The sequence below is a fragment of the Chironomus tepperi genome, unplaced genomic scaffold (genome assembly GCF_022539635.2).
Source record: "Chironomus tepperi strain 1889 unplaced genomic scaffold, CSIRO-AGI_Ctep_v1 contig_298, whole genome shotgun sequence".
In the NCBI taxonomy this organism is placed as follows: domain Eukaryota; kingdom Metazoa; phylum Arthropoda; class Insecta; order Diptera; family Chironomidae; genus Chironomus; species Chironomus tepperi.
The window spans coordinates 329210-357204 of record NW_027226420.1 but is presented as its reverse complement, the minus strand read 5'-3'; the positions used below and the strand labels follow the sequence as shown (position 1 = coordinate 357204).

Sequence of the window (27995 nt, the reverse complement as noted above, 5' to 3'; positions counted from 1 at the left end):
ATACATCTAAGTGTTAGCGTTTCAAACATTAAATAGTGCACAAATAATAAAGCCTTTTTTTACGATAATTCTCAGCTCAAGATTTTCTTTTCCTCTTTTTTAAAAGAAAAACTTCAATTTAGGAAGAAAAACGAGAGAAAAAAAAACTTCGATAAGAAAAATTTTTTTATTAAAAAAAAAATAAAATAAATAAAATGAAAATATTAAGTCTAAAATTACTTCATAGTTGAAGTTATGAAACCAAGTGTCAAAAAAAATAAATTCAATGCAATGCAAACTTACATGCCAAACATAAAATATGTAGAATAATGGATACGTTTAGGGATTGGTGATACGAGAGAAGAAAAAAAAAATTGCACAAAAAAAAAGCAGAAAAAATCTTCCAAGAATTTAGGGGATTTATTCATAAGCAGCAACTCAACATTAAACGCATTAAATCATGAATAGTAAACCTGCATTAACACCTCAAAACTCATCAAAGGTAATGCGATATATCATTTGGATGTCATTGATACTGTGTGTGCAGAAAAGGATGAAAATGTTATGTGTGTGTCCCAATTAATGCTTAGAAGTGGCTCATTTGAAAGACATTCCATTTATACGTGAAATAAGACACAAAAAATTCATCAACGAAATGAGAGAAATGAGGAGATGAAATGGGGGATGTTCATAAATTAAGTTACAAACTAAGGTGCAAGGGTGGGATTAAGGATTTTAAAGTTCTGTGATATGATGAAAGTGAAAATGTAGAACTTGAAAATCTAACGTATTTTTTAGATTTGAATTTTAACGTATATTTGAGATTCAAATTTCAATTAATTTAGTTGCAAATTTAACCCATTTTTGTAAAGTTTGTAAATTTTAACGTATTTTTTGAGATTTAAATTTTAAAGTATCAATTAAATTCAAATTTTTACAAAACCAAGATTCAAATTTAACGTATTTATGACATGTAAATTATGATGTAATTTTGATATGTAAATTTTAACGAACTTTTAAGATTCAAATTTTAACGTATTTTGTGAATTTGAATCAATTTGATCTACAATGAGTAGATTTATTCAACTGAACTTATCCTTGACCAAAAAAGCAAAGATTGCATTAACTGCTGACAGTTCTAATCTACCTTAATCTGCAGATATAATAGGTAGTGCTGCATAGTCAAAATAGACATCACAACCAAACGACTCCCCCGAAAAGTGTGTGTAACATAGGACATAAAAATTCTTTTCAAAAATACAAGATTCTTTATTATTTTATCATCATTACCTCCTCATCTCATCCCACGCGATGAGAGCATCCAAAGAGCATTGTATATATAATTATTTATGAATTAGTAAACAGTCATCATCAATCCTTATCTGCACTAAGAAATGACAAAATTAATAATTTAAAAATGTATACTTACTACATTCTCTTTATTCTGTTTGTGTCTCATTCCATACACATGGATATACCTTTTTTTTATTTTATATTCATCTCATTACAAAAACATTTACAGCAAGTGGTTGAGTTGGAGGGCTATGTCATTATTCTTGTGGAGGGACGAGATGGTAAAATAAAATTATATGGCAGTCCGGCTGATCGTGATGGTTTAGAAGTTGCTGATGAGATACTTGATGTCAATGAACGTAAGCTTGATGATGTTCCACGTGCACTTGTAATTAAGCATATACATGAGGTAATAAGGACTTATATTAAGCTATTCCTGTTTACATATTAAATCTGTTCATTTTAGTGCATACAATCATGCATGATTAAATTGAGAGTGAAACGAAGGAGTGATTCAAGACTTGGTGAGTAGCTTAAAAGTCTATCAATTATTCATAACGGCTTAAAAATTTCAAAATACACCCGTGCTGAACACAAACCTGTGAAAGCAATGAATGCGATTTTTTTTTACTTTCCGTCGTGTTTACTCAGGTGCTGTTAACTTAGTGAACAAAAACATACATAAAAAATACACATTCATGTACTTTCGGATGTAAATGCCGCACAAAAGACGAAATTCTCGCTTTTTTTAAATGCAAAAAATTTATTAAAATATTTTCTTTTTAAACATTTTTTTATTCATCTTTGATGGAACTGACATTAAGAAAATTATGTGGGTTAGATGGTACATGTTATGCATTATGGGTTAATGTTTAATTTAATTAATTGTTCTGTAGTTATTTTTTTACGGTAGTCATTCATCCGGAAGATTTCAAAGTTCAAAGTGATTTATTTTGTATATTTTTTGAAAATTTCCCCTATTTTAAGCACAGTTTCTATGTATGAATGAACTTGTGATGGACAGTTTGAGTGATAGATTGTTATGGTTTATCTAAGGCACTCTTGTGTGGATTAATTAGAGAGAAAATTGAGAAAGTTTTGGATTATTTCATATGTAAACAAAAATTTTCGTTCAGTAATGCTTGAGTTCAACTCATTTGAGTTCATTTAAATTTTAAAAAACTGCTAGAATTTTTGAATTCTTCAAAATTGTAAGAGTTTTTGAATTTTACAAAACCGTTGAAATTTTAAAATTCTACAAAATTGAAGATATTTTTGAATTTTACAAAACCCGTAAAACATTCAAATTCTACAAAACCGTTAAAATTTTAAAATTCCAAAAAACCTTTAAAATTTAAAAAAATGAAGTGCGTCTAAGCCATTAATATCCAAACAATTTCAAACATTCCCATAAAGTCCTTTTGACATAATACATATTCACTTGTACATCTACCTGATCCTTTTTTCGCTCTTTTTTTTTAAAATGTTAAAGTAAAAGAAATGCTTAAGAATGTATTCTTTATCTCTTTATTCTTCATACCTTCTTTACTTCATGTATTCTTCAACAACATTGCTACATATGTATAGCAATGTATAGCTTAAAAAATATATTTTATTTTGGTATTGCCATACATCGTACAACACAAACATTAAAGTATTGTTTTCGTCATCGTATCCACAGTATTATTTCTCTCTCTCTCTCTCTCTTTTCACCTTACATTACCACTGTTCACTTGATATTTGTCATCGTGTTAGTATTTTTTTTTTGAAGTAAATTTAATTAAGCGAAATAGATGGAAAAGGTGTTTTCGTGCCAAGAATTCGGTGAAATTTTTGTAGTAAAATTATAGTAAAGTCACAAAAAAGTACTCAAATCCTTCCATTAGTCAATAAAGTATCGTAAGATATTAAAAAATAAGTCATAAAAGTAGTTAAATACAGCAAAAATGTAAGTTTTTTTATATTAATAAGTATTACGAGAAAGCAAAACTAAACTTGGTGTAGTGACTCATTCCATATACCTTCAAAACGAGATATTTTGTGCCTCCCTTGACTGCAAATTGCAATCACTGAATGTGTTGAAATTAAATAATTTTTTTTATAATTATTACTTTCCTTTAAAAATTAATGTAAAGTTTCCGACGGTACCATTAATAATAATTGTTGTGATTTACTTGCATCTATATCAGATCCACCATATCGGATGTGCCTATATATAAGTGTTGTACAAAAGGTCTTTTGTGTATTTTTTTTTTTGATGGCTCATAGAACATTAACAAAAAATAATTTTGGTATATTCTCGACGACCGTCCACATACCAAATTCTGAAAAAAATCATTTCCATTCATTAGTGTCGCAATATCCACAAAAGCATTAACAAAAAAAATAAAATAAAATAAAATAAATAAACCGAAAAAAAAAGAGAAATATTTTGTGTTTCGGACATATCGCGATGCGGAATCAAGTTAGAATAGTTTACCGAGAGACTTAAGCCAGTCGTGGTGTAAAAAATTCCAAAGACGAACAGTTCAGGGCTTTAATCTTCATTTTTTTTTTATTATTTCTTCTTCAACAACATATATATTCATATAGATTATATTTCGCTAAACAATAAGGAAGAAGAAGACATAACGTTTGGGTACGGGATAGAAAGAATTCAATTTATCTGACTGCTTATTATTTAACTGTGAATTGATTTTTGTTGCTGACTTATTTTTATAACTTTGTTACTATTCACTCTAAGTGACTTAAAGTTGTTGTGCTCATTCCAGAGACTTACATATATCAAGTATGTATATAAGAAGTGCATGAAGTTGGGATTAAAGAAAAAAAAAAAAATCATGTTTCATACTTTCAGTTCCACTCGATTGCCAGTTACGTTGTGTTTTTTTTTAAGAACAATTATACTCAGTTGTGTTAAATCACTTCCATCAAATGGAATCTCGTGTACAATTTTCATATAAAGTGACGTACAGACTTCAATTAAATGATTATTATCAATTTGTGATTAAAAATTCTGTGAGAAATTTTTGTTATTTTTTACCTAATTAGGTGGGAAATAAGCAGCTTCTGCTCGTGTTGTTATGACATTGAATGCTGCTTATTTAGCTTCTGGATCTTTGTCTAATCAACGATCTTTTAAAATTTGAATTTTTCTCAAATTTTTTGTTACTGAATACACTGAAATTTCATAATTTTCTTTTTTGTTGAAAATTTCTTTAATTAGATTAAAATTCTCAACTTTTATGCATTTATCATAAAGAATATGACAGTTATTACTAGCTATAAATCATCAACATTACATCTTTGAAGATTAAAACAAGATTTTTGATGAATTTTAATTTCATAATTTCATTTGTTTACAAATTACTAAAGATGTGAGAAAAATTTAAATTCCTGAAGGCCGTTGATGATTTATCATTAAAATTAAACAAGACAGACTAGTCATAACAAGCTAATAGCTCACTCAATCAAGATAACACTGTCCATTGCGATTGTCAAATGTGTTACTCGACACAGACCCAAGCATAAAAAAATGTCAATTGACATAAAACTCAATTAATGCTTCAGTTCCCATGTAATAAAAAAAGAAAATTCCATCGATTTTCAGTTCATAAATAATTTATTAAATAATTGTCGTGACACTGGCTCACTCATAAAAATATAAAGTAAACAAAGCACTTAGTACAGCCATACATACATACACTCATATGTTGACAGATAAAATTTATACTTAAATTATTCAAAGAAATCCCCAAATGACATAAAATTAGTAAGAAATGCGCTGCAGCACACAAAAACACATTCCAATTGCTTTAAATATTTGACTCTAATGCCTGTTCAATCATAAATTAAGTAATAAATTCCATTTTCTAATTACAGCTGGTGAATTGTGTAATACAGTACAGGATGCATTTCTCATTGCTGTCGAACAGCAAGCTAGAGAACGTCTACAACGATTGTCAGCTCTCAAAAGAATCACACCAGTTGATATAAGTCAGCTATCAATAAAGGTATGTGCTAGAATTAAAACTTCATGTCCAGTGATGAGCAACCTTTGACTTTTGGCGGGACAACTTGATGGTAAGTTATGACAGACACCGTACAGGATATACGGTTCATGGAATTTCCATCCCGCGTCACAACAGGTTGCCCATCACTGCTTTATGTTCATAAGCTTATCGAATGTAAAAACCCCGCATGTGACGCAGTGAGACGACAATCGACGGACGACACACCTAGATTTTTATGTTAATGAGTTAGGAGAGAATCGGCTTGTTTTTGTTGTTTTATTCTGTGTGACTGTGAATTATTTGCGTGCTGGATCTTCCAATAATTAATTTTTTGACTTGTTAATATTTCAGTTAAATCAACAAAATCCAAAAGGAGCAACAACGACACAAGATTATAGTTTTTTGAAAGATTCATCGCCAATATACGTGACATCATTGTCAAATAATAGCAGTACAGTAACAAGTGCAGCAATATCGACAGCCAAAATATCGATAATTCAACCGTCAGTAAAGAGTCCAACTGTGAAAAGTATCAGTAATCCACTTAGTGACACAGTCGGTAATATAATACATCATCCAGATTTACATCAGACTAATAGCACGAGCAATCAATTACTAACCACTTCGATAATTCGAAAACCAATCACCTCCTCTACATTTGACAATATTAATAAGACGAATCAGAATAATATTAATTATATTGCGTCTGTATCTAATCCTACATCCTTTACTTCCAATAATTCAACGGCACAACAAATCAAACAGGCGGGCATATCGACATCGTCAGCCCACGGAACATTAACAGCAATACCAATATTAAACGATCCTAGTAGTGATTTAATCATACATAGTGCTAATTTAAACAATAACATTAATGTGCTCAACAATGCCAGTAGTCTGTTGCCAAATAATTTAGACTTTGATCCCAACGAGAGTTGCACTAGTTATTATTCAAATAATCGCACTGAGGTACCAATTCTGATGAATGAATGTTTATTTACTAACTCACTAACAAAGTTTTTTTTTTTGCTCTTTAGTTCCGACTCTTTCACTTCTTTTCTCTAGTTTTCATTAATTTTATACTCTAATTTTGTTCATTTTCATTTTTACGCCCACTTTTCGGCGAATTTAATTAAAAATATGATGAACAGAGTATTCAAAATAGAAGATATTCTCACATTGAGGCAGATGAGTTTGTGTTGAACGCATTTGACTTATCAAATGGTTTTAAATCTTGAACTTAGAATTTTAACGGTTTTCAAAAATTTGAATTTTATATTAACGACTTTTCAAAAATTTGAAATTTGTTCAAACGGTTTTCAAAATTTTCAATAATATTATAACGGTTTTCTAAAATTTGAAATTCATTCAAAGAATTGAACTGAACGAAACTGAACTCTGAACTACTGAACAGTTTCAAATTACAAAAAGTAACGGCCAATATGATCAAAACAAAACACAATCACTTTCCAATGAAAAGCACAGTATAACATTTCCATTTAAATGATAAAGGAGTGATGATAGATGTGTATACATATATTGAAGCAGTCTGTCGAGTTGATTTAAAATATTTATGTGAGAATTTCTTCTTTTTTTGCATTGAATGGAGTAATAAAAAAATTGTATATTTTTTACATTGTAAATTCATCAACAGTTACATGATACATGTTACTAACAATATATCATTTTTTATATCTCAACAGTATTTAGAATCTGATATAGCTCAAGAAGATAATTTCGAAGGCAATAGCATATCAATAGGCGGAACTGAAGTACTTCTTGGTGACCCGCTTTCGAAAAACGAAAATAGGTAAATTTTTCCTCATATTTTGTTATTGCTTGCATAATTATTGAATGTCATGTAATGTAAATAACTAATAATCGCAATCCTGCATTTATTTTAGAACGCGTAGACCATCACGTTCAAGCATTTTAGTGCTGGGCGATGATTCATTGAAACAATTATCGAGTGGAAACTTTATAAGCCATAATCCAGCCGATATGCATTCAATTGAGAATGGACAACATCGTGAGATGGCCGTCGATGTGCCAGAATCGTTTATTGCTCACAATAAAACCCAACCTAGATATCCTCCACCAAGAACATTAAATAATCAAACATTACCATCGGTGCCATCATCAAAGCCACTAAATGATGTTCGGCCTGTACCACCGCCTCGAGATCACATTCGTAGTGATGTGATTCAACAACAGCCAACCTTTCAATCAAGTAAACAAGCGGGTAAAATTGGACAAATTTTGGAGCCAACTTCCGATCAAATGGATAGTATTAAAAAGTATCAAGATCAATTGCGACAGAGACGCGAAAAAGAGGAGAGAATTGCAGCCACAAATGAATTTTTACGTAATAGTGTGCGAGGTTCTGCAAAGCTTAATGCATTAAAGGCTGATCACATTCCTCCGCCACCTTCATTCGACAATGAAGCTTATATTGTAGATGATGATGATGACGTTAACAAACTGAACTTAATTGGTATGTACAGCTAATTACCTTAACATGCTAATAAGCTCACTGATTATTATTATATACTTACTTTTTTTTAGATTATGATGAAATGGTAGCAACAATGCAAAGACTTCAAACAAATTTCAAAAAGCATGGAATGCATGCACTGGCCAGTCGTTTAAATATTGCTCAAAATTTATTACTTAAATCCGTAGTTGCAAAGGCATTAGACACACGAATTCAACTTCTACAAAGACGTTTTCCACGAGTTCAAAATCCAATTTCCTATAATGCACAGAAATTAACAAAAGATGTAAATTAAATAACTTAATGCCATAAGTCTCGCTTAAATTTAATTAACACATTCACTTTCTTTTTCATTTCTTTTTAGTGCGTTGAAGCATTATCGGAATCAAATTCACATTTAGCTAATGAATTATGTGACCTATTAACATCTTATGAAATGGAAGGATTACTGCAGGCTCATGACAGTATTGCTTCCTTGACGGATCGTGCTTATTGTTCACCGTCGTCTAACATTAATATTAATACAGTGCCACCAAAAATTCCTGTACATCACACGAATTCCACTACAAACCTTAAACAACCTGAGAGTAAAGGATATAGCAGTTCTACTGAGGACATTAAGAAGGTAATTAAGACATTAGTCTAGAGTAAACAGATTAATAATTGAGTCTTCTTTGTTTAAGCAGCCTGAACCCATTCCTTTCGGTGTTTTACGTGATGGCAGTCAGGATCACATTAGAATAATTCAAATCGAAAAGTCTTCGGAACCATTAGGTGCAACAATTCGTAATGAGGGCGAGGCAGTAGTGATAGGTCGTGTAGTTAGAGGTGGTGCTGCTGATAAGTCTGGATTATTGCATGAGGGCGATGAAATATTAGAAGTAAATGGAATAGAAATGCGTGGAAAGTCAGTCAACGATGTTTGTTCAATACTAAGTGGAATGACGGGTACATTGACATTTTTGGTCGTTCCTGCAAATAGAATACCAGCAATTGGTGGTGGTCGTGATCCACCAGTTCTTCATGTTCGTGCTCATTTCGATTATGATCCAGAAGATGATTTGTACATTCCTTGCCGTGAACTCGGACTTAGTTTTCAAAAAGGTGACGTACTTCATGTCATTTCACGTGAAGATCCAAACTGGTGGCAAGCCTATCGTGAAGGTGAAGAAGATCAAACGCTCGCTGGTTTGATTCCAAGTCAATCGTTCCAACATCAACGAGAATCAATGAAATTAGCGATAGCTGGTGAACTCGGCAATCGAGTGAAAAATCGTGAGACTAAAAGTGCCACGTCCACATTGTTATGTGCTCGTAAAGGGAGGAGGAAAAGGAAGAAGGCTAATAATGAGCATGGTTATCCGCTTTATGCTACGACAACACATGATGAACCTGAGCCAGAAATTCTGACATATGAGGAAGTAACATTATATTATCCACGTGCATCACATAAACGACCTATTGTGCTAATCGGTCCACCGAATATCGGAAGACATGAGTTAAGGCAAAGATTAATGGGAGATTCAGATCGTTTTGCTGCTGCCGTTCCACGTAAGGCTATTCATATGATTATTGTATATCCATTAATTAACAAAATGTGTTCAATTTTAGATACATCAAGGCCCCGTCGTGAGGGCGAAGTACCCGGCGTGGATTATCATTTCATTTCTCGTCAGCAATTCGAAGCCGACATTTTAGCTCGTAAATTTGTGGAGCATGGTGAATATGAGAAAGCATATTATGGTAAGTGTATAGAGCAGTGTTGTCTAAACCATGAAACATGGACCGTACAACTGTTGTGTGCAGTGTCTTAAAACAGTTCAGATAACTCTGAAGTAGAACATGAAATACTTGAACATTTTATAACACATTCTATGTCCAAAACAGGCACATCATTGGAAGCAATCCGAGCCGTAGTCGAGAGCGGAAAGATTTGTGTACTTAACTTACATCCTCAAAGTTTGAAAATATTACGGCAATCAGACTTAAAACCGTATACAGTTTTAGTCGCGCCTCCAAGTTTAGAAAAATTACGTCAAAAGAAAATTAGAGCTGGTGAACCTTATAAGGTACATACTGCATACTTATTATAGATTTATTTCCTCGTTACTTAAACTTTATTTTTATTTTTTTTTACTCACGCAACATGTAAACAACTTTGTATGGAAATATCAATAGGAAGAAGAACTGAAAGAAATAATTGCAACAGCTCGAGATATGGAAGCACGATGGGGACATTTATTCGATATGATAATTATTAATAATGATACAGAGCGAGCGTATCATCAGTTATTGGCCGAAATAAATTCACTTGAACGAGAACCACAGTGGGTAGAAAAGTTGAACAATAAAAGTTAAGTATGTATGTGCGGAAAAGAGACACGACAAAAAATATAATTCACTTAATTAACCGGTACATAAATTTATCGACTTGATTTTCATTTTTTTTTCGACACAATTTATTTATTATTGATTAATTAACTTTGATAAACGAAATCAGCTATAGTAAAAATTTTTATATAATTTTCATGTTAAATTACATATAAAAAAAAGATTTATTATTCCAAAAACCGGTTAAATGGCATTTAGCAATAATCAAAAAAAGAGAAAATTGATTGAGCGTTAAAAATAGTGCATTCCGAAGTAATTCACTTATATAGACCGGAAATATGAGGTTTATCTACTACATTAATTTATAAGAATTCGCGTTTTGCTGATATGAAGAAGTATTTGAGGAAGGGAGTCTAATAAGGTTGAAGTTAATGTGAATTAAGCATGATTTGATTAAAATTGACAATTTTTTGTGACAGCAACCGTCACGGTGACATCAGGACACCTCCATGTGTTACCATCAAGGTACTAACAGGGTGTCGCAACGGTGCTTTAGTGACTTTTTTGTATTGTTTCCAAGTTTTGTATGCTCAATGTGTCGCGACGCACTTGACATTGTGTTGCGACACATAAGATAGTGTCATGACACAGTTACATGTCACAGGTCAAGGGTAGATTTTAGATAGACAACAAGATCATGTCGCGGCACAGTTGCAACATCGTGTAACAGCGACAAAAAGAAATTTTAATCAAACCAATCTTAATTTCAAACAAATTTCAACCTTGTCAGCCTCCCGATTTCAAATAATTGAGAGAAAACACTTTGATATTATTGATGAAAAGAGAGTAAATCATAATTATAATGCAACAGTATTTTTTGAGAGTCGTTTATGTATTACGTCACTTATAATACTTTTTGTATGATTCAAAAAAAAAGTTAACTTCCGATTCTTGATGGTATATAGATAAAAAAAAAGAAGAATACAATTTACATTTCCGGGACTGAGTATTAGACCATAAAAATAATGTTATACATAACACAACATAATAAATACATAGCATAATTCATAAAAACAAAAAAAAATAAGGCAAGGAAAAAAAAGATAGTTCTCTAATTTTTACACAGAAACTCATTTTTTTTCGTCTTGTTTATCAAGTCTCTTCTATATCGACCATTAACACATGTATAATTGAACGGAACATGTTCTAATTATTTAATAATAAAGATAAGACATAGAACAGTGGCGGGCAACTTGTGTGCTGCGATACAATAGTGTGGACAACTTATGTGTCGCGACACACCAGTGTAGACAATCTTTGTGACGCGACACACTATTTTGGACAACTTATGTGTCGCGACACCCTAGTGCAAACAACAAGTGTGCCACAACACAATAGTGTGGTTGCCACCATATGACGTGTGTTGTTTTGGTTGATTTACACACATACATGGTGTCACGAATAACAGAAGGTTCCCCACCACACAATGATCTAGATTTGAAAATTTTGTTCAAAAATTCAACGTGCAGTATTTTTCGGAAGAAACCTAAAATTTTCAAAATCCAAATGACCGTTTTTTCTGATGATGAGTAAATTTGCATTTTTTTGGTATTTTAAGCACTTTTAAATGCTTTAACTTAAATTAAAATCATAGTCCCTAATTAACAAATAAAATATCAGCTGAAAAAATGGTCAAATAACGTTAATAATGTGAAAAGTTTTGAAGTTTACACCAAATTATGTTGCACGACAAGAGTGAAAAAGCCAAAATTATACAATTTTCAACATCAAATATCTCAAAATCGGCGTCGATCGGCATAGTGGCATTACTACATAAGGTAAATCTCTATTCGATCTTTCGATTCATCTATATCTCGCGATGAGATCCGATGAGATTTTTAACTTATCTACGATTAAAAATTTGAAAATTAGGACATTTTCAATCATACTTTTAACAACTTTAAAGGTATTTTTTGATGTATTTCGACGGTCAAATCGTAAATAGCAACTTTAAAATTGCCAAAGATAGATAAACTGATTAATTTTAATGTATAAATAACGAGAATTTAAGAGAAATATTTTGGGTTGAAAAATGTAAACAAAAAATACCATACTTTGGAGTCAATTTTCTAGAGTTAGACTATGATTTGAAGTCTGATATTTTGGGAAATGATGCAGCCTTCGTTGTATTTTTGATTGATCATCAAACATGATAGTAAATAATACACAAAAAAAGTGAATTTTTGAACAAAATTTTCAAATCTAGATCATAGTGCACCACTGGCATAGAGAAAATGTTCGCGGGATAAAGTATAAAAAATTCATTAAGTTCTGATTTATCGTGTTTGATTCAATGTTATGATTATTACCCTACTAAGACGAGTGTTTTCCACAAAATCATAATTCTTTCGCACGTGATTCCAATTCCATTCTTATTTTATTGTGCTGCAATAAATCGGTTATTGCAGTTCTTACGAGAGATACTTTTTTCGGGATATTCAATTTGTGAGAAATCGTGGATGATGAAAATTTATTTTTGATAAATGCAAAATTTGCATTTTTTTTTAGAATTTTTATAAAAATTCACGTTGCTTAAAAGAAGAAAATTTTGTTCATAAATTTTTGAGTGCCATTCATTTAAAACCCCAAACAAGTGGGGATCATTGACCGTTAATGTTCGACCTGATCGGCACATATTGAAATGTTGTCATGTGGTTGCCACTTAGAACCATGTGACAACCACTTAGAATCATGTGGATGCCACTTAAAACCATGTGTCTGTCATGTGCTTCTAAGTATACTGCCACCTAGCCGCCATGAGATTCATATTAAACCATAACATACGGTCAACTGATCTTCATGATTAAAAAAATTGTAAATTTGAATTTATAAATTACGTTTAAAAAAGTATTAAACGTTTTTTGGATATAACGAGAAAAATGGATAAATTAGACGTTCTGTTTCGTTGCAATTTTATTCCTTCCATGATTGTTACCGTCAGCTTTATTTTCTAATTAAATTATTTCCAAAGTTGCTACAAACTTCGTCGTTCTTAGTGGTCAAATTGTGATTTAAAATGACATTTTCGTTGAGAATATTTTAACGGTTGAATTAAGTTTGAATTTTGACAACTTTTTCGTAGTTGCACACCCTTTGTTTACAGTTTTTAGTGCAATTTTTTTGGGAATTCAAACAATCAAAGTTTACTGAGATTTTTCCAGCATTTGTTATGAAGTAGAATGTTTTAACTCAACAGGAACTGCCAATTACAATCATCATTTGATCATTAAGGTGACTGATTCAGTGAAATATTCCATTTTCTAAATATTGATGAATTATTGCGAAATTTGCTTTGAGTCATTCTCAATCTCAGTAATAATTGACTTTACTGGAGTCAACATCCAATAATCCCACACAGAAATCAAAGCAAAAGTTCATTTGGACTCGTTCCAAAAATAAAAATTTCACATAATCCAAAGCAATTGAGCAGAGCACGAATAACAATAAGAAGTCGAGTCGACTAATCCATCCATAATCTTAATAAAGACATCCAGCTCTGCCATGTAGGTGTGGAATATTTTGCTGAGTCAGTGTTATCAATGCTCAGATAGAGATTATCTGGGCTCAGCCAAAACCCCAAAAACAACTTTGCTCTAAACAACATAAAAAAATATACACAATTCTGCATCAAGCGTATTACAAAAGTAAAAGATGAAGAAATTAAGATACCTACATTTATGATGAAAATATTAATAAAAAATACAGCTATACTTCACTCATTATTATTAGTTTAGCGATCATAGAACAAAAAAAAAACCCTAAAAAATATAAAAAAAAATAATAAAAAAATCAAGTGGTTTAAAGCAGTATTTAGTTCAATAGAGATGAATGCAATAACAAAAAACTCTTAAAGAAGAAGTAAAGCCGTTTACGAATACTCTATGAAATGAAAAGAAAAAACTTTAGGCGAAATGATGTTGATGAGAAGAGATATAGCTACGTGCAATTTTCTTTTAAGAATATTACGATGATGTTAACTATTTAAAAAAAAAAAAAAATGATAAAACAAAACAAGGTTTCCAGGCATAACTACCTTGATTATTGATCAAAAAAGAAAAATTTGATAACCCTATTGGGGGTCGATTGTAAATGATGTCTTTTGGGAAAGAGAAGTTAGGTTAGGGTCATTCTTAACAGCTCAATCTTTACACTCCTGGTCTATGATTCTGTATGTATATGCAGAAGTTTGTCTACTACTGAACATTAACTAGCTATATCTACTAGATATTTATATCTAGCAGGAAACTAGGCTGAGTATGCGCTACAGGTGATCTTGATTTTGGCGCTTCCTACTCCATAGTGCTGATCAGAGTTCATAGCTAACTTGAATTTTACATGGAGTAGACTATCAGTACTGAATGCATATTGTAGTATTGGGCTGTCCTTCATAGTTCATCCAAGTCTACAGGTCTGCGTTTTTCGTCTGCAACCCTGCATTTTTGAACCAACTCTAGATTATACTCAATTATTTTGATTGAGCTTACTCATAAATATACTCATTTAGGGGAGTATGCTCTAGGTTATGCTCAAAGTAAGGATAGTGTTTAGTTACGGTTTCAATACCAATACTGGAGACTCTAGTGATGACCAAGTTTAGACTATTCTCTGCCAATTATATCAAATCCAAGATTTATGATATGAATTGACCACCATTTCCTTCTCTTAACATTTGACATCATTTATGATCGACTCCTAACCAAAAAATCTAAAATTTAAATAAAAAAAAGTGGCAAAACGTGTTGAATAGAAAGACAAAACTGAAAATAAAAAAGAAAAAAATACCTTAAAGTGGGAAAATATGGGAAGATATAACTAAATAAAATTTAAAAATCAACTATTTTCCTTGGGTTTTTTGCTAAAAAAAAAAAAGTATGAAGGAAATTTAATATTATAGTAAATTTATAAAAAAGGACATAATTAAATTTTTGATATTTTTTATTTTGTTGAAACGTATATGTAAATTTACCCCGATTATTATAAAATATAATTTTTATTATATATGTGTTAAAAAATGATGAAAAATTTAACAAATAAAAAATATTCATTCCAATAAAAAAAAAAGTTTGTCTTTTATCTCATATATTTTTGGTCATATCCGCTTGTTATTCGTAAATATTCATGCAGACACATCAGGCATTTGTTGTAGGTTCTATATGTTGTCATTCGAGGTGTGATGGAACGAGTACGGAGATTGATTCTGGAAGATTTTTGATTATTTATTTAGATTATTCTTAAATTTGAATTTCAGGGGGGTAAGATGGTTTGAAATTTTAATAAAAAGTTCTCCTTGATGAAAATTGTAATTTTAAGTATAAAACAGTAAGCATTGACTTTAAAAATAATTGAAATCAAAAATTTTACATAAATTTTCATCAAATTAACCTCAAAATCTGAATTTTCAAGCATGTTACCCCCCTAGCATTTTAATCAGATAAGACAGTGGTGGGCAACCTCATATTAATCGCGGCACACCATGATGAAAAGCCTCGACCAAAACCGTACATGACAAACCTTTCGTGACACTTTCAAACAATTTCAGCATCACATTAGAGTGCCGCGACACACAGGTTGCCCACCACTGTGACAAAACAATGAATATTACGTACAACTTCTGACTCTTAGGCTGATCAATATCCAAAAGAGTTATAGATAACGAATACTGCTGTCGAACTTCTTTCGAAACTTTCTTTTTTGGCGGCGGTGCTATATATCCTTGAGGGAATCGTGACAATTTAAGCGGTGGAACGATGCTCTTATCAAGCGAATCAAAGTTAAATTCTACGCCACTTACTTCAGACAAGATTCTTATCTGTTTAATATGCTTTAATAAATCATCCCACCACTTTTCAGCACGACGCTTTGTTATGGCCTCTTGGAATGTCGATTGTTCTTCGAATCTTAATGATATTGTGTCATCAAACTGCTTTACGGCAACAAACTTATCAGATAAGAAGTAATAATTTTGTGAGTAATAATCACATCGGGCACATCTTGGTGGAAATAATTGACTATAACGTAGAGTCATTATGTGATATTTTCGACGCCAAATCTCATCACGAGTTATTCTGATTATCGTAGCTTGTGTAGGCTTCAGTAAGCGTTCAACTACTTTATCGATATTACTTGGATTTGTCTTTTCAATTTTCTGCCTTTCTAATGCCTCACGTGCTGCCTTCATTGCTGCTTCTTGCTTCTTCTCCGCTCTCATTTGTGCCTTACTTTTTGACTTTTTTGGTCGATCCTTATCACCGAATATCCCACGAAGTTCGGCAATTTGAATAAGATACTTTGAATCCATACGGATAATCTCTTTACGTTTAAGGAGTGACAAGAAGCATCCTTCAGATCGTCTCAATACACAATTATCACGATTGACACAAAAGTCGGGTAATTTTTGCACCTCAAACAGATCCGTAAGTGGCACATTCACAACCAATGGTTCGTCTTTCTTTAACTTTGCTTCCTCAGCAACGGGATCAATAACATCAATGCTTTCCGTACTGTCGCCTTGCTTCATACCAGTCTTATTTGTATTTATTTTCACAGATGTTGACTGCTGCTCATTTCCCTTTGTCTTCTTTCCTTTTGCATCTTTTTTTGGCTCACGTTCACGATGTGCTGTCGGAATTCCGGGCATATTTTCTTTTTCTCTCTCCAGCTGCTCAAGTCTTTCCCGTTCCTTTTGTGCTTTAATCAAATGTTTATCATATGCTTTCCTATTAACATATTCCATTGCATGTTGTACCATATCCTCGTTCTCAGCTTCAACAATTGAATGTGTCTCATATAAAATAAATTGAATTTGTGGCTTAGACATTGAGCTTTTCAATGTCTCTCTTTGTTCTCTTAGTATTTTTGTTGCTCGCGTTTGTCCATCGTCTGTCATTTCAGACTCGCTTAAAAATTGTAGCATCTTTAAATCACCACCACGTGAACATATTAATTCAATTGGATCGAGTATGCTGCTGAATGATGATGGTGGGGTGCAATAAATTGCAACTGTCTTTTCGAGTAAGTGACGTGAAATACCAAAAAATCCTTCCTCGTATAGTTGAATGTTTGTTGCACCAATCTTATCAAAATATGCTTTATATTCTTTATAGTTCCGTCCGGCACCAAATACACGAAACTTTCCAACAAATCGATTTCTAAGCAGTAATGTTGCAAGATAGGCAGTACTACGTGGTGATAAAATATGAGTTTGCAATATGTCACCGGCAATCTCAAAATAATTTACAAGCTTTGCAAATATTGCTGGTCCAACGGTAAATGCCTTATTTTGAAGAATTACCTCATTTTCCTTTATCATTGCATCTTGTAGGAATTCACTTTTATCTCTTGGATACCAAAGGAAGAAAAAGTTTGGACAAACTTTATCGTAACGAAATGATTTTGGAAATGACTTTGAATCGCATCCTTCAAGCTCTTTGAAGCCCATACTAATCAATTTCTTTGTGATATCTCTTTTCGTTCTGCTTATAATTCAATTTGTTTAGTCCATGGACGATGAATATACACAAAAAAGGAAGGAAAATGTTATGACTTAATTAAGATATTTAATATGAATACAACGTAGGCACTTACAAGTTCTTCTTAAATTTATTAAACCATCCCGTGATGATTGGATTCGTAACCGCTCTTGCAACTTTCTCATCACGAAGATGTGATGGAAGTAAATATTGTAAATTTAAAGCTTGCTTCTCAATTCTAATTTTAGTAATGGATGCTGCCAATTTAGTTTTCATTTTGTCTAAGCACGTCTCGATATCTTTATTTAAGGATGATGGGGAAAATTTCATTCAACCCCCCGGTTCCAGTAAGCAACATCATCATCAACATTATGAAATGATAGGAGAAGTTGTGTATAGCGAATGTAATGGAAGTTGAAGAAGAAATGAAAAGAGGAAAAAAAAAAACTGGAAATTACTGAATATTGAAGACGATGATGTAAAGGAGTTAAGTAAAAAAGTCATTAATGGATGCAGAGTACTGGTGAGAGGAAACTGGGAGATCAAATATGCGATGCATGTAAAAACATGTGGAGCTATGGATAAAGAATCATTTTATGATCATATGAATAGAATGGAAGCTGGTTAGATATGTATAGAATATAGCCAGACTAAGGTAAGTGTCTGAATGGAAGTAATCTTGGTCTGAGGGGTTTAATAATCGCTAATATTGGAAGCTCGGGTTCGATTCTCTGCAAATTCAGGTATATTGGCCAGAGTTATTACTTATTGACTTCCTATTTAGGTCAATAATTTTTAAAAGACGTTTCTTACACAAGCAACAAATGTTAACTACCTGGACACTACACCGTAGTCACTAGGGCATCTTTTCGTCGCTATGTTTATGACAGGATACGTCGGAGCCTTGATGCCATTATTACTGTTGATTTTGGATCATTTTTACGGTAAAACATGAAATTTTCCACATTGCGTCACTCAGGCTACTATCATTACTTCTAGATCAGTGATAGGCAACATGCATGTTGCCAATGTTCTAGGAAAATACCTAGAACCACATACAGTGTGTGGTTTTGGTCAAAGCTTACTACCAAGGTGTGCCTTGGCCCCAAAAAGATTACCACCACTGATCAAGATGATCAATCCCCCTCAGGATACGCCCTTGAACTTAGATATTCCATTCTGATTGATTCCTCAACAAAACATCCAGCATCTGATCCAAAACGACATTTCTTAACTCCTTCAACATCCCAAATTATTGCTAATAAAATTATTTAAATTTTTCATGTTCCATTCTTAATTTCCCTGATGAAAATATTCATCCTTCCTCGCTGACTTCGAGAGCAAAAACTTACATAACATTTCCGATTCCTTGAATAGCTTGTCTTTCAACGCCAACAATTCCGGTTTACGTTTTGAAAATGTTCGCAAATATAAGTCGTAAAGGAGCAACCATACTCGGGGTAAATCCTCCTTTAACTGTTTTTATTTGTACAAAAATCACGTATTGCGTGGTGTTGTTTGAGGATGGGGATGGGTGTGCATGAAAATGAAATTGAAAGTGATCTTAATTAACATATTCAACCCCTTTTTTATGTTTTTAACATTTACTCAGTAATGGATGGATAGAAAATCAAATAAATCCTCACATTACACGCAATAAATAATCTTGTATCCATACACAACAAAATTACCTCGGGAAATATGTTAAAAAATTCAATCGACTCAAGTGTTTTATTTAACACTAATTTAACTGAAAAAAAGAGAAGAAGAAGAAAAATGGAAGTAGTTGTAAATGCGGTTATATATCATCAAGGGGTGTAAAGGATATTGAATTAATTAATTTGCATATTAAAAATTAGCATGAGAAGCTTAAATTATTATACCGACACTTCCACAACACTGTCATTCTTAAAAAAAATGTGCGAATAAGGGGTTGGTGAGGGGCCGTTCATATGTTACGTAACGAGGAAAACCGACTGTTTGACCCTACGTACCACGTACGTCGTACCTCCACGTGACACGCTCGAAAGCCCAAGTCTGACTCTGAACTGACCAAATGACAAGTGCATACTACTGGTGTCCTCTGATATCACTAAATACACCGCTGGAGTCCGAGCTATGTGCCAGACTATAAGTACGTTAAAGGATGGAGTAAATGACTTTTCAAATCACCTCGTCTGAAGGGTTGCTGCCCCATAATCAGACTAGGTATGGTGAGGATTTCAACCGACCATTTTCGTATTTAGCAGACGGAAGCAAGCGATAGAGCTTTATGTGTCATCTGAGGGAGGCCATAGATCACAGTTGATTTCTACGGCCAGATCCAGTGAAGTAAGTTAGTAATTATTTCCGAAATCAACTTGTATAAAGAAAGCAATATAAGGCAAAACAGGACTGGATCCACGCCCTCCGTATCAAAATCCCCATGCCAAATCTCAACACTTACTCCCTCCCCCTTCATTCCCTCCACTCCATCCCGATCTTCACTCCCTCGCCCCCCACCCCCTCCACTTCTTCTGCAAAGCGTTACGTAACAATTGAACAGCCTCCTCAGTGAAAAAAGAAAGTTCCTTTTACTTCCACAAAACTTTTTTTTCCCTTCTATTCCACGCGTTTTCAATTTCCCTTTCTATCTACGTATGCTTATATACGATTATATTACTTTATTTGTTATGTTGTGTGAAAAAAAAAGAAACAACAATAAATGAAAAGAAAGTTGAAATAGGGGGAGGGAACATAAAGTGTTAGCAATTTAAGTGAAATGTGCTTATAAAAAGCTCACATTATGTTTTATAATAAGGAATGGCCCTTTAGCACGCAACAGTAGAAATTAATATTCGAGACTAAATGTTCTCATTACCAGCTGTTGTCGATGAATTAAGGATAAGAAATGTTTTACTTTTTCGATTCATGTTTACAATGGTTTTTGGATGTTTGTTAGGGTTAGGGAGTTGGAGGACTTCTGGGTGTTCATTGTTGTCAGTTATGTGATATGTGATATTGATGCTTTAGGAGTTTCAGAAAATTCTTGAAAAATTGCTCAAACTGGGATTCGAACCCGAATCCTTAAGGTTCACAGGCACATACTTTAACCACTGAGCTACCGTTGGTTGCTAAGATGCTTGACAGAATTTCAACTTAAACCATCAATAGTCAGGACTATATTCTGAATTGTATACTACACAGGGTGCTGTGTAATGAGCACTGGATAAAGAATGAAGGTTTAAGTGTGCTTTATGTCACGCCCCCTAATAGACCCCGGAAGCTCAAAGGTACGAGCGTACGATTGGGAATCTTAGGACGTGGGTTCGAGTCCCACTCGGGATATGTTTTAGGGGGAGATTAATGTTTTTTCTCTGGAATCTTAGAAATAGTAAGGTTCTTAACACAGACATCATCGCAGCACTTCCTGTCAAAAACAGAAAGAGTTGTTAAAATTCACATTGTATGAGAAATGACTAATTCTCTGAAGGTTATGTCTTCATAGTTCACATGCAGAACAAGCAACTAAATCACAAATTTCAACATCACTCACTCAAAACCTCCTACTTTCAAATATTTCCTCTATATCACTCTAACTCATCCTCTATTACATCCTCATACTTAATTTTAACACCCATCCATTCTTCCACTTCTTCATACCTAACTCAAACGACACTTCCCATTACACTAAAAACTTGACAAATTACTATACGAACTAAAATTGTGTTTGTTTTCATGATTATCCTCAAAGATTATAGGAGTCATTCCAAATTATTACATGATGCCATTCAAAAAAAGTTGTCGCTTCATTGTGAAACTACTTGACATACACAATTGAATTTAAAGGAGCATTATGCTTTTGACAGTAGTTAAGAAAATTTTTTGTGAGTTTGGATGAGGATTTTGGGTTGGATGGGGCAGGAAGAGCATTTGGATGTACTATGGGAATTGGGATAGATTCTTGAGATGTATTAGACCTTTTTTGTAGCCTTATTGCTCCGAATCCTGATGCAACTAGCGGCTACTGACAGGTTTGACGCCATAACACTCCTCCTGAGTCCCTGAATACCCTGGAAGGGATTCTTGGGATGTATGTAGGAATGCCAGACCTTTTTGTAGTCTTATTACTCCACATTCTGTCCCATGTAAGGACTATTGACTGCATCGACGCAATCCCATTACACCCGGACGGCACCTGTCCCCCCTGAGTCCCTGAATACGCCCCCTACACTACTACATGAAGCCATACGTCTATCCATAAGTCTATCAGCCTGGTTAACAACCCTTAATGAAATTTATCATCAAAAGAACTAAGAAGACATAAAGTTCAACCCAAGTCATCCATACATTCCTCCCAGACAGATCAAGACAACTCACAACTTAGTAGTTTTCCTAGGAAAAGGTTGACATGATAGAAAAAAAAGTCGACGATACTTAAGAAAATGAGGAAAAGTTTTTTTAAACGTCGTGAAACACGAACAAGGAGGAAATGGAATGTGAAGAAGTAAATTTGGATGGAGGTAAGAAAAAAAAGACATGAAAAACTTTTTTTGCTTCCTTAATAATTTCACTCGACGCTCTAAAACACTTAAGCATGAAAAAAATATTAAAGATTATCAGACAAACATGACATGAAGTCTCTTAATTAGATATTTACCGGGATTATGTTCTCAATTATGCTTCATGTTTAATATTTAAATTTAGACTTATAAGCCGAAATGTACGTAAGGAAGCATGAACTTGGGGATGGTAGGGAGAGTCATTTGTGTATGCAAATTGAGGGAAAAATATGAATGAAATGGATATGAAGCACGTAAATTTTTGTTTACAACTTTTCTGTGCTCGAAGGATGGCAAAATTTACGTTTGCTTGTTATGGATTTTATTGGGAAAACATTTACTTACATGTCTTCATTATTTAGCATAATGCTGAGTTCACGTATGCCAATTGCTTTGAAGATTCAATGCAATTATGTCATTTCCTGTGAAGTTACAGGATGTCGTTTTGCATATTTATAAAATTAGTTCACGTAGTGGAATCTAGTCTGCATTTGATAGCTATAGAAAGAGGGGTTGTAAGGTAGTGGTGTGGGGGTCAGACGGACGACATAAGGGTTCATGTAGCAGACCATTTGGAAAAGGATTTTGCCTGGATTTTGAAACCAAGAACCTGCCTCTAAAAAGGAAAATCAAGGCATAAGTAATGTCAAGTCAGAGGAAAATCCAGGTTGTCTTTGATGTGGTCATAGGCGCCTTTGTAACAACTCTACTTCTTATGGCTGCTTTGGGATACTTGGCAAAGTTTGGGATGGCATTTATCCCAAGAATCATCAAGTCAAATTCAAGTGCTTTTTCGCTGTTCTACAATAGTTTGCCTAACTTTGATTGTATATCCATCATAATCATTGATAGCTCCAGTATTGCGACCGAGTACGAGACGATACTGTTTTAGTACCGTGCAGTATAACAACTCTAATGGAATAGCCTGATATGGTTATGGCTAGTATGGTAAAGTTATACCGTACCAAATCATTATCGGATAAATCAGCTCCTAGACTTTGTTAGAACTGTCGAATCTTATAAGTGATATTCTCAAGGATTTGGTTCCAAGATTGAAGATTGCTCAGATTTCTGGCACAGAATCAGCTGATTAGAGATTTATATTTGACCAACTTTAAGTGTGTGAGGGTCTGTCTGTCTCCTAATAAGGAAGAAACAATCTCTTTAGTAAGTGATTTCCTTAGTCAAAGTCAACCTGCTGTTAGTCCTGATTTAGTCTCATCAATATCAAATTTCCTCAAAATTGCCAATAAAAATTCCAAAAAATAAATCTAATAAATCCATTCTTCAACCAGTAATCACAGCAACAACAATCAAAATCCTTTTTACAAGTTAAATTACAAATTAATATGATCCATCGATTTCAGCTATTACTTTGCCATAAACTCAAAACTTTTTATACCTCTCCTCGTTAGCATTATTTTTCATGTTCACCTCCACATTGTAAAATTTTCCTATGCATGCACATTACTGTATATATACAGAAGGGGAGAACATTGAGGGGAAGTAAGAAAAACAGGAAAACTGTGTCATTCAAATAAAATGGCATATAAGGTTATGACTGAAGGATATTGCGGCTTATTATTATTGAAAAAATATAATAAATTAGCCATTAACTTTTGAGAAATGGAAGTAAAGTCACTTTACAATTTTTATCCATTGAAAATAAATATTACCCGGATGACTTGGGGGCGTGATATGATGAATGATAAAGTACTTTTTTTATTGCATTTGATGAAAACAAGAAATGACAACAGAAAGAGCAGGCATTGAAAAAAATATCTTCAGGTAATGTAAAACTCTTCAAACTTTTGGAACAAATAATTCTTGTCACCCCTCCGATAAGTGAGAAAATTTCCCTGAATTAGCATAAAACTTCATCATGTCTCATCAAAAAAAATAAAGGAATTATCATGTTATCGCAGGAAATCGAGGAGAGAGAATGACAAAGTTTATGATGGATTTTATTTCTAATTTCCATTGATGGTGGTTTTATGGAAATTTTTGATGTCAATTTTAGGATGGGTTTTCTTGAGGAAATTTTAATTAATTTTGATGTTACTCGTTTTATGGCCGTCCAGCATCAAGGGAACCCGGTCGACTCACTTTTAAATGTTGTCCATAAGAGTTCCTGGATATCTAGATTTGGACAAAATCTTAAGTTGGAGACAATAACCGGGAAAATTAGAACTCCTCTCTACCTTGTTTACTTACTTAATTCGCTGGTCAGTACAGATCAATTGTGATTCATGGCTTCCTCTAGAGAATCCATGGTTTCCACCTTGAGAACTAAAAATTTGTCAAAGCAACTGCAAAGTGGACAGTTTAATTTGAACTTAACAGCGGCTAACTGCCAATGTGCACAAAATGGCTGTCAATGCCAAGCGGACACATCTTGAATCTAAATATAGCGTCGTCTTGGCCGACGAGGGCGACAAAAAAACTCTTGAAGAGCAGCTGTTGATAGAGACATTGAAGCATTTAGTATTGGTAATTGGCAAAAAACAGCCAGCGAAAGAGCCAAGTTTAGAACCTTAATGAAAAAGGCCATGGTTCAAAGATGATCTGTACAACCAGCGAATTAAGCAAGTAATATGGCATTTATCCATATGGTCAAATAAACCCACGATAGCTCATTGACAGGAGCATGCAACCGAAAATCTTAGGACGTGGGTTCGAGTCCCACTCGCAATCCTGTTAATCGGAACTATACTTTTCCTGTTACATCAACATAATTTTTATATAAACTTGTGCTGACCGGGCTTATTTCATACTTTTCATATCGTTGATAAGGAAATGGAAAATTGAATAACTTCTGAACAGTCATAAAGTCGTCAAAAGAATTTAAAATTCATAAAATAACCAATAAGGTGCAAAGCACGTTGAGGGATGATTTGTATATCACGTAATTTGGTCAACAGTATTTACTTTGACGATATCAGGACCGGGAAATTTCAGAAAAGTTTTGCCCGATCTTGTTTTGAGTCTCAAAAATCTTCCAGCTTAATGAAATATTGAGAATTCATAAGAATTGTACCAAAACTAACTCCAAAAGCGATACTGATTACTTTCACAACCCCTAAATAACATGTTAAAGCATTAGTGCTGTTCATTGAATCATTGCTTATGTGAATAACTCAACAACAACATCAACAACTTAATTTACTTCCTCATCTCTCCCAACTACACAGTAAATATTTACTGATCCATACTAAAAGTGAGGAAAAGCATTAAAAATCCTCACAACATTAACGACTGCTGCGAAATTCCCACGTATAATTCCATAAAGCCACCCAGCTAATTCCCAAGAGACTTGTAAAATTTTCCCAATTATCAGCATATCCGATTCCCTTTAATATTTCTGTGTTTATGTCATCAAGTAATGAAATTGACAATCCACGTACATCATTGTTGCGTTTCGATATATTGATTAGATGAATTTAGGACAAAGCATAACTCACAATATTTAATACTTTATTATCATACGCGCACGTGATGTAATGAAAGCCGGGGGACGCATCGAATCCAACTTGTTGTTTTGTTTTTTTTGTGTCACAGCCAAAAAATCAAATTTTTATTGCCTTTCTATTGATTGATATTGTTATTTTCGTATTTTTGTATATTATCACAATGTGGCACAAAGTATATAGACTGAATTCTGATTCATGACGTTGTGCAGAATGTAATATTATTCTATTGTCGATTCCAAAATTCATGTAAAATAAATCGTTTATCGATTGTTGTCGCATTAAAGCTGAAAATTTCCTTTCTATTTTTAAGTCTGCGATATTGTTTCCCGAGCGTCACAGTGCGATGAGGTGTCGCACAACATGTGTCATAGGGGTGTCAGGGCAACTTCGTGGCAAGGTTTTAGCCGGTTTGGTGGCGACCCTCTCCCTTGAAAATGTCATTTAAAGCCATCAACTGAAAGAAGCCATGGATCACAGCTAATCTGTACGTAGTCTAACCAGCAAACTAAGTAAGTACCATCAAACACACTGTGTCGCTCGGGTATTTCTTTCCATTCTTATTACTTCTGTTTTTGATGTTGTTGTTCAAAAAGGAACAAGACATACACCGTAAGAATCTAAAGCAGGAATGGAATTTTATAAATGTATGTATGGTATGATATGAAGGCTGACTAGACTTTAAGGAATTTTCATGTGTTGTTTGGAATGTGATGTATTTATGGACAAAATAAGGGGATGGTCGGTTATTACGTAACACTTTCAGAGAAGGTTGGGAGGAGAGGGTTGAGGTTATGTCATTCCTCGAACAATGAAGAGCTTGCAGGGAGGGTTTGGGTCGGGTAAACTCAGATAGTCGATTATACGTGTGACATACTAACTAAACAACCCCACAAGTTGTTGTTCTTCACTATTCTTAAATTCAATCAATATTTTATAAGCTATGCTCAAAATAGAAACGGAATAACAAGATAAGATGTTTGTGGGAAAGCGGAAGGGAACTTTTTTTTTGTTCTTTCTGGTTTCTTAAAGTTTTCCAATAAAAAATCTCAAAAAAAAAAAAAAAAAAATTGTCGGATGTGACAGACGAGAGATGCGTTGTCAAATCAATTAACTTAAAAGCATCTCAAAATGACAAAGATTAGTAAGTACTTACATCGAAAAACATCGTAGATGAGTGAATAAACTTTTCTCATTTCATATTCGTCATAAAATTCAACATCCATTGGTTGAGTTTTGAGAAGTTTTCCGGCTTTAGCAAATTCACTTAAATCCCAAATCACATTATTTGTCTCGTGGGAGACACTTAGACGAAATTCTTGTTCACAATATCCTAATGGTTTAATCAAACTTCTATCGGCATTTGGGGATATGGGTGAATATATAGGCGTATATACAACTCCATCACGATCTTTTATTTCTTCATTTTCCGTGGTATGCTGTTGTTGTAGTGATGCTGAACGTTCAATTTGTGATAATTCAAGTATCCTGCCATAGACAATTAGACACAAAAACTAATTCTGATGGAAATGAAATATTAATGATGATATTTACGATTTATTTTCGAGTGAATTAAGCTTCTTCTGTTGCTCGAGGAGACGAAAGTAGCATTTTAGTTGCCATTCGAAATCACTTGGTAGTGTTGCTGTTATTTTATCTGGACTATAATTTTCATCGTCTACTGCGACTATTTTCTTTAGAATATTTGGATAAATCGAGAATATATTAGCCCGCGATACATAGAACAAGTTATCTCCACTCATATCCGCAAACTATTCTATATTAATCCTATCAAATGCACTTGTGTGGTATGAATACTTATAAAATTTAATATTAACTTAATTGGATAGAGCACTAAAGAGCAAGAGTATGCAATACAAAAAAAGGAATAAGGAATAATAATAATAAAAAATCGGTACGCGAAAAGTTTATCAAGTTTAACCGCTGCGCTTCAAGTTTCAACAACTACTGCTTTTGTGTGTTGATAATTTCACGGTACGAAAATATTTTTTGCCTTTCCTTGCCATCGACTTACAACCTCTGTATGTGCATAGTAAAATTTCTGGTGTGCTTTCGTCTGACATGACATTCTATATGGTATTATTATAGATATTGTGCCATAGAATAGTAAATGAAAATGCTGTTGTGGAAATAAAAAGGAAAAATATGGAAAGCATTTGTATAAATTTTCATTCTTTGCTTTTCCATTTCCCAGCTATTAATGGGTGGGAAGAGAAATACTATTTACATTTATTTATATCGCCTTACTTTAATATCATGCAATGTTCCTTGATGTATATTTATTTATAAATATGATTCTCCCTTTGCTGTTCATGTTTTCATCCATC

The 27995-nt window shown here is 33.3% G+C and overlaps 2 protein-coding genes across 2 annotated transcripts; one reads left to right on the top strand and one right to left on the bottom strand.

The window, feature by feature from the left end:
* The first annotated feature begins 232 nt into the window (after positions 1-232).
* sdt (MAGUK p55 family member stardust) lies at positions 233-15160 on the top strand. The gene is made up of 13 exons (XM_070642801.1): positions 233-481; positions 1502-1681; positions 1739-1796; positions 5155-5285; positions 5637-6254; positions 6989-7095; positions 7190-7779; positions 7851-8065; positions 8144-8404; positions 8466-9330; positions 9391-9522; positions 9667-9848; positions 9958-15160. Exons 1-13 carry the CDS (start codon positions 440-442, stop codon positions 10135-10137), a joined length of 3561 nt encoding a protein of 1186 aa, XP_070498902.1. The 5' UTR covers positions 233-439; the 3' UTR covers positions 10138-15160.
* On the bottom strand, positions 15143-27482 carry LOC139092417 (uncharacterized). The gene is made up of 7 exons (XM_070642802.1): positions 27202-27482; positions 26804-27135; positions 19331-19389; positions 18992-19115; positions 17755-17938; positions 15777-17642; positions 15143-15367 (listed from the first exon to the last, which is right to left on the bottom strand). The coding sequence occupies exons 1-7, from the start codon at positions 27408-27410 to the stop codon at positions 15241-15243; spliced, it is 2901 nt and encodes a 966-aa protein (XP_070498903.1). The 5' UTR covers positions 27411-27482; the 3' UTR covers positions 15143-15240.
* Positions 27483-27995: the final 513 nt, after the last annotated feature.

Excerpts from the sequence above, each read along its gene's own strand:
- sdt (XM_070642801.1), top strand. The coding sequence starts at position 440 with ATGAATAGTAAACCTGCATTAACACCTCAAAACTCATCAAAG. Across the intron at positions 482-1,501 it reads CACCTCAAAACTCATCAAAG|CAAGTGGTTGAGTTGGAGGG; the intron begins GTAATGCGATAT and ends AAACATTTACAG. Across the intron at positions 8,066-8,143 it reads CACAGAAATTAACAAAAGAT|TGCGTTGAAGCATTATCGGA; the intron begins GTAAATTAAATA and ends ATTTCTTTTTAG.
- LOC139092417 (XM_070642802.1), bottom strand. The coding sequence starts at position 27,410 with ATGAGTGGAGATAACTTGTTCTATGTATCGCGGGCTAATATATTCTCG. Across the intron at positions 19,390-26,803 it reads CATCTACGATGTTTTTCGAT|TTAAATTAGTGTTAAATAAA; the intron begins GTAAGTACTTAC and ends TCTTTTTTTCAG. Across the intron at positions 15,368-15,776 it reads CAGCCTAAGAGTCAGAAGTT|AATCAATCTCCGTACTCGTT; the intron begins GTACGTAATATT and ends AAAATCTTCCAG.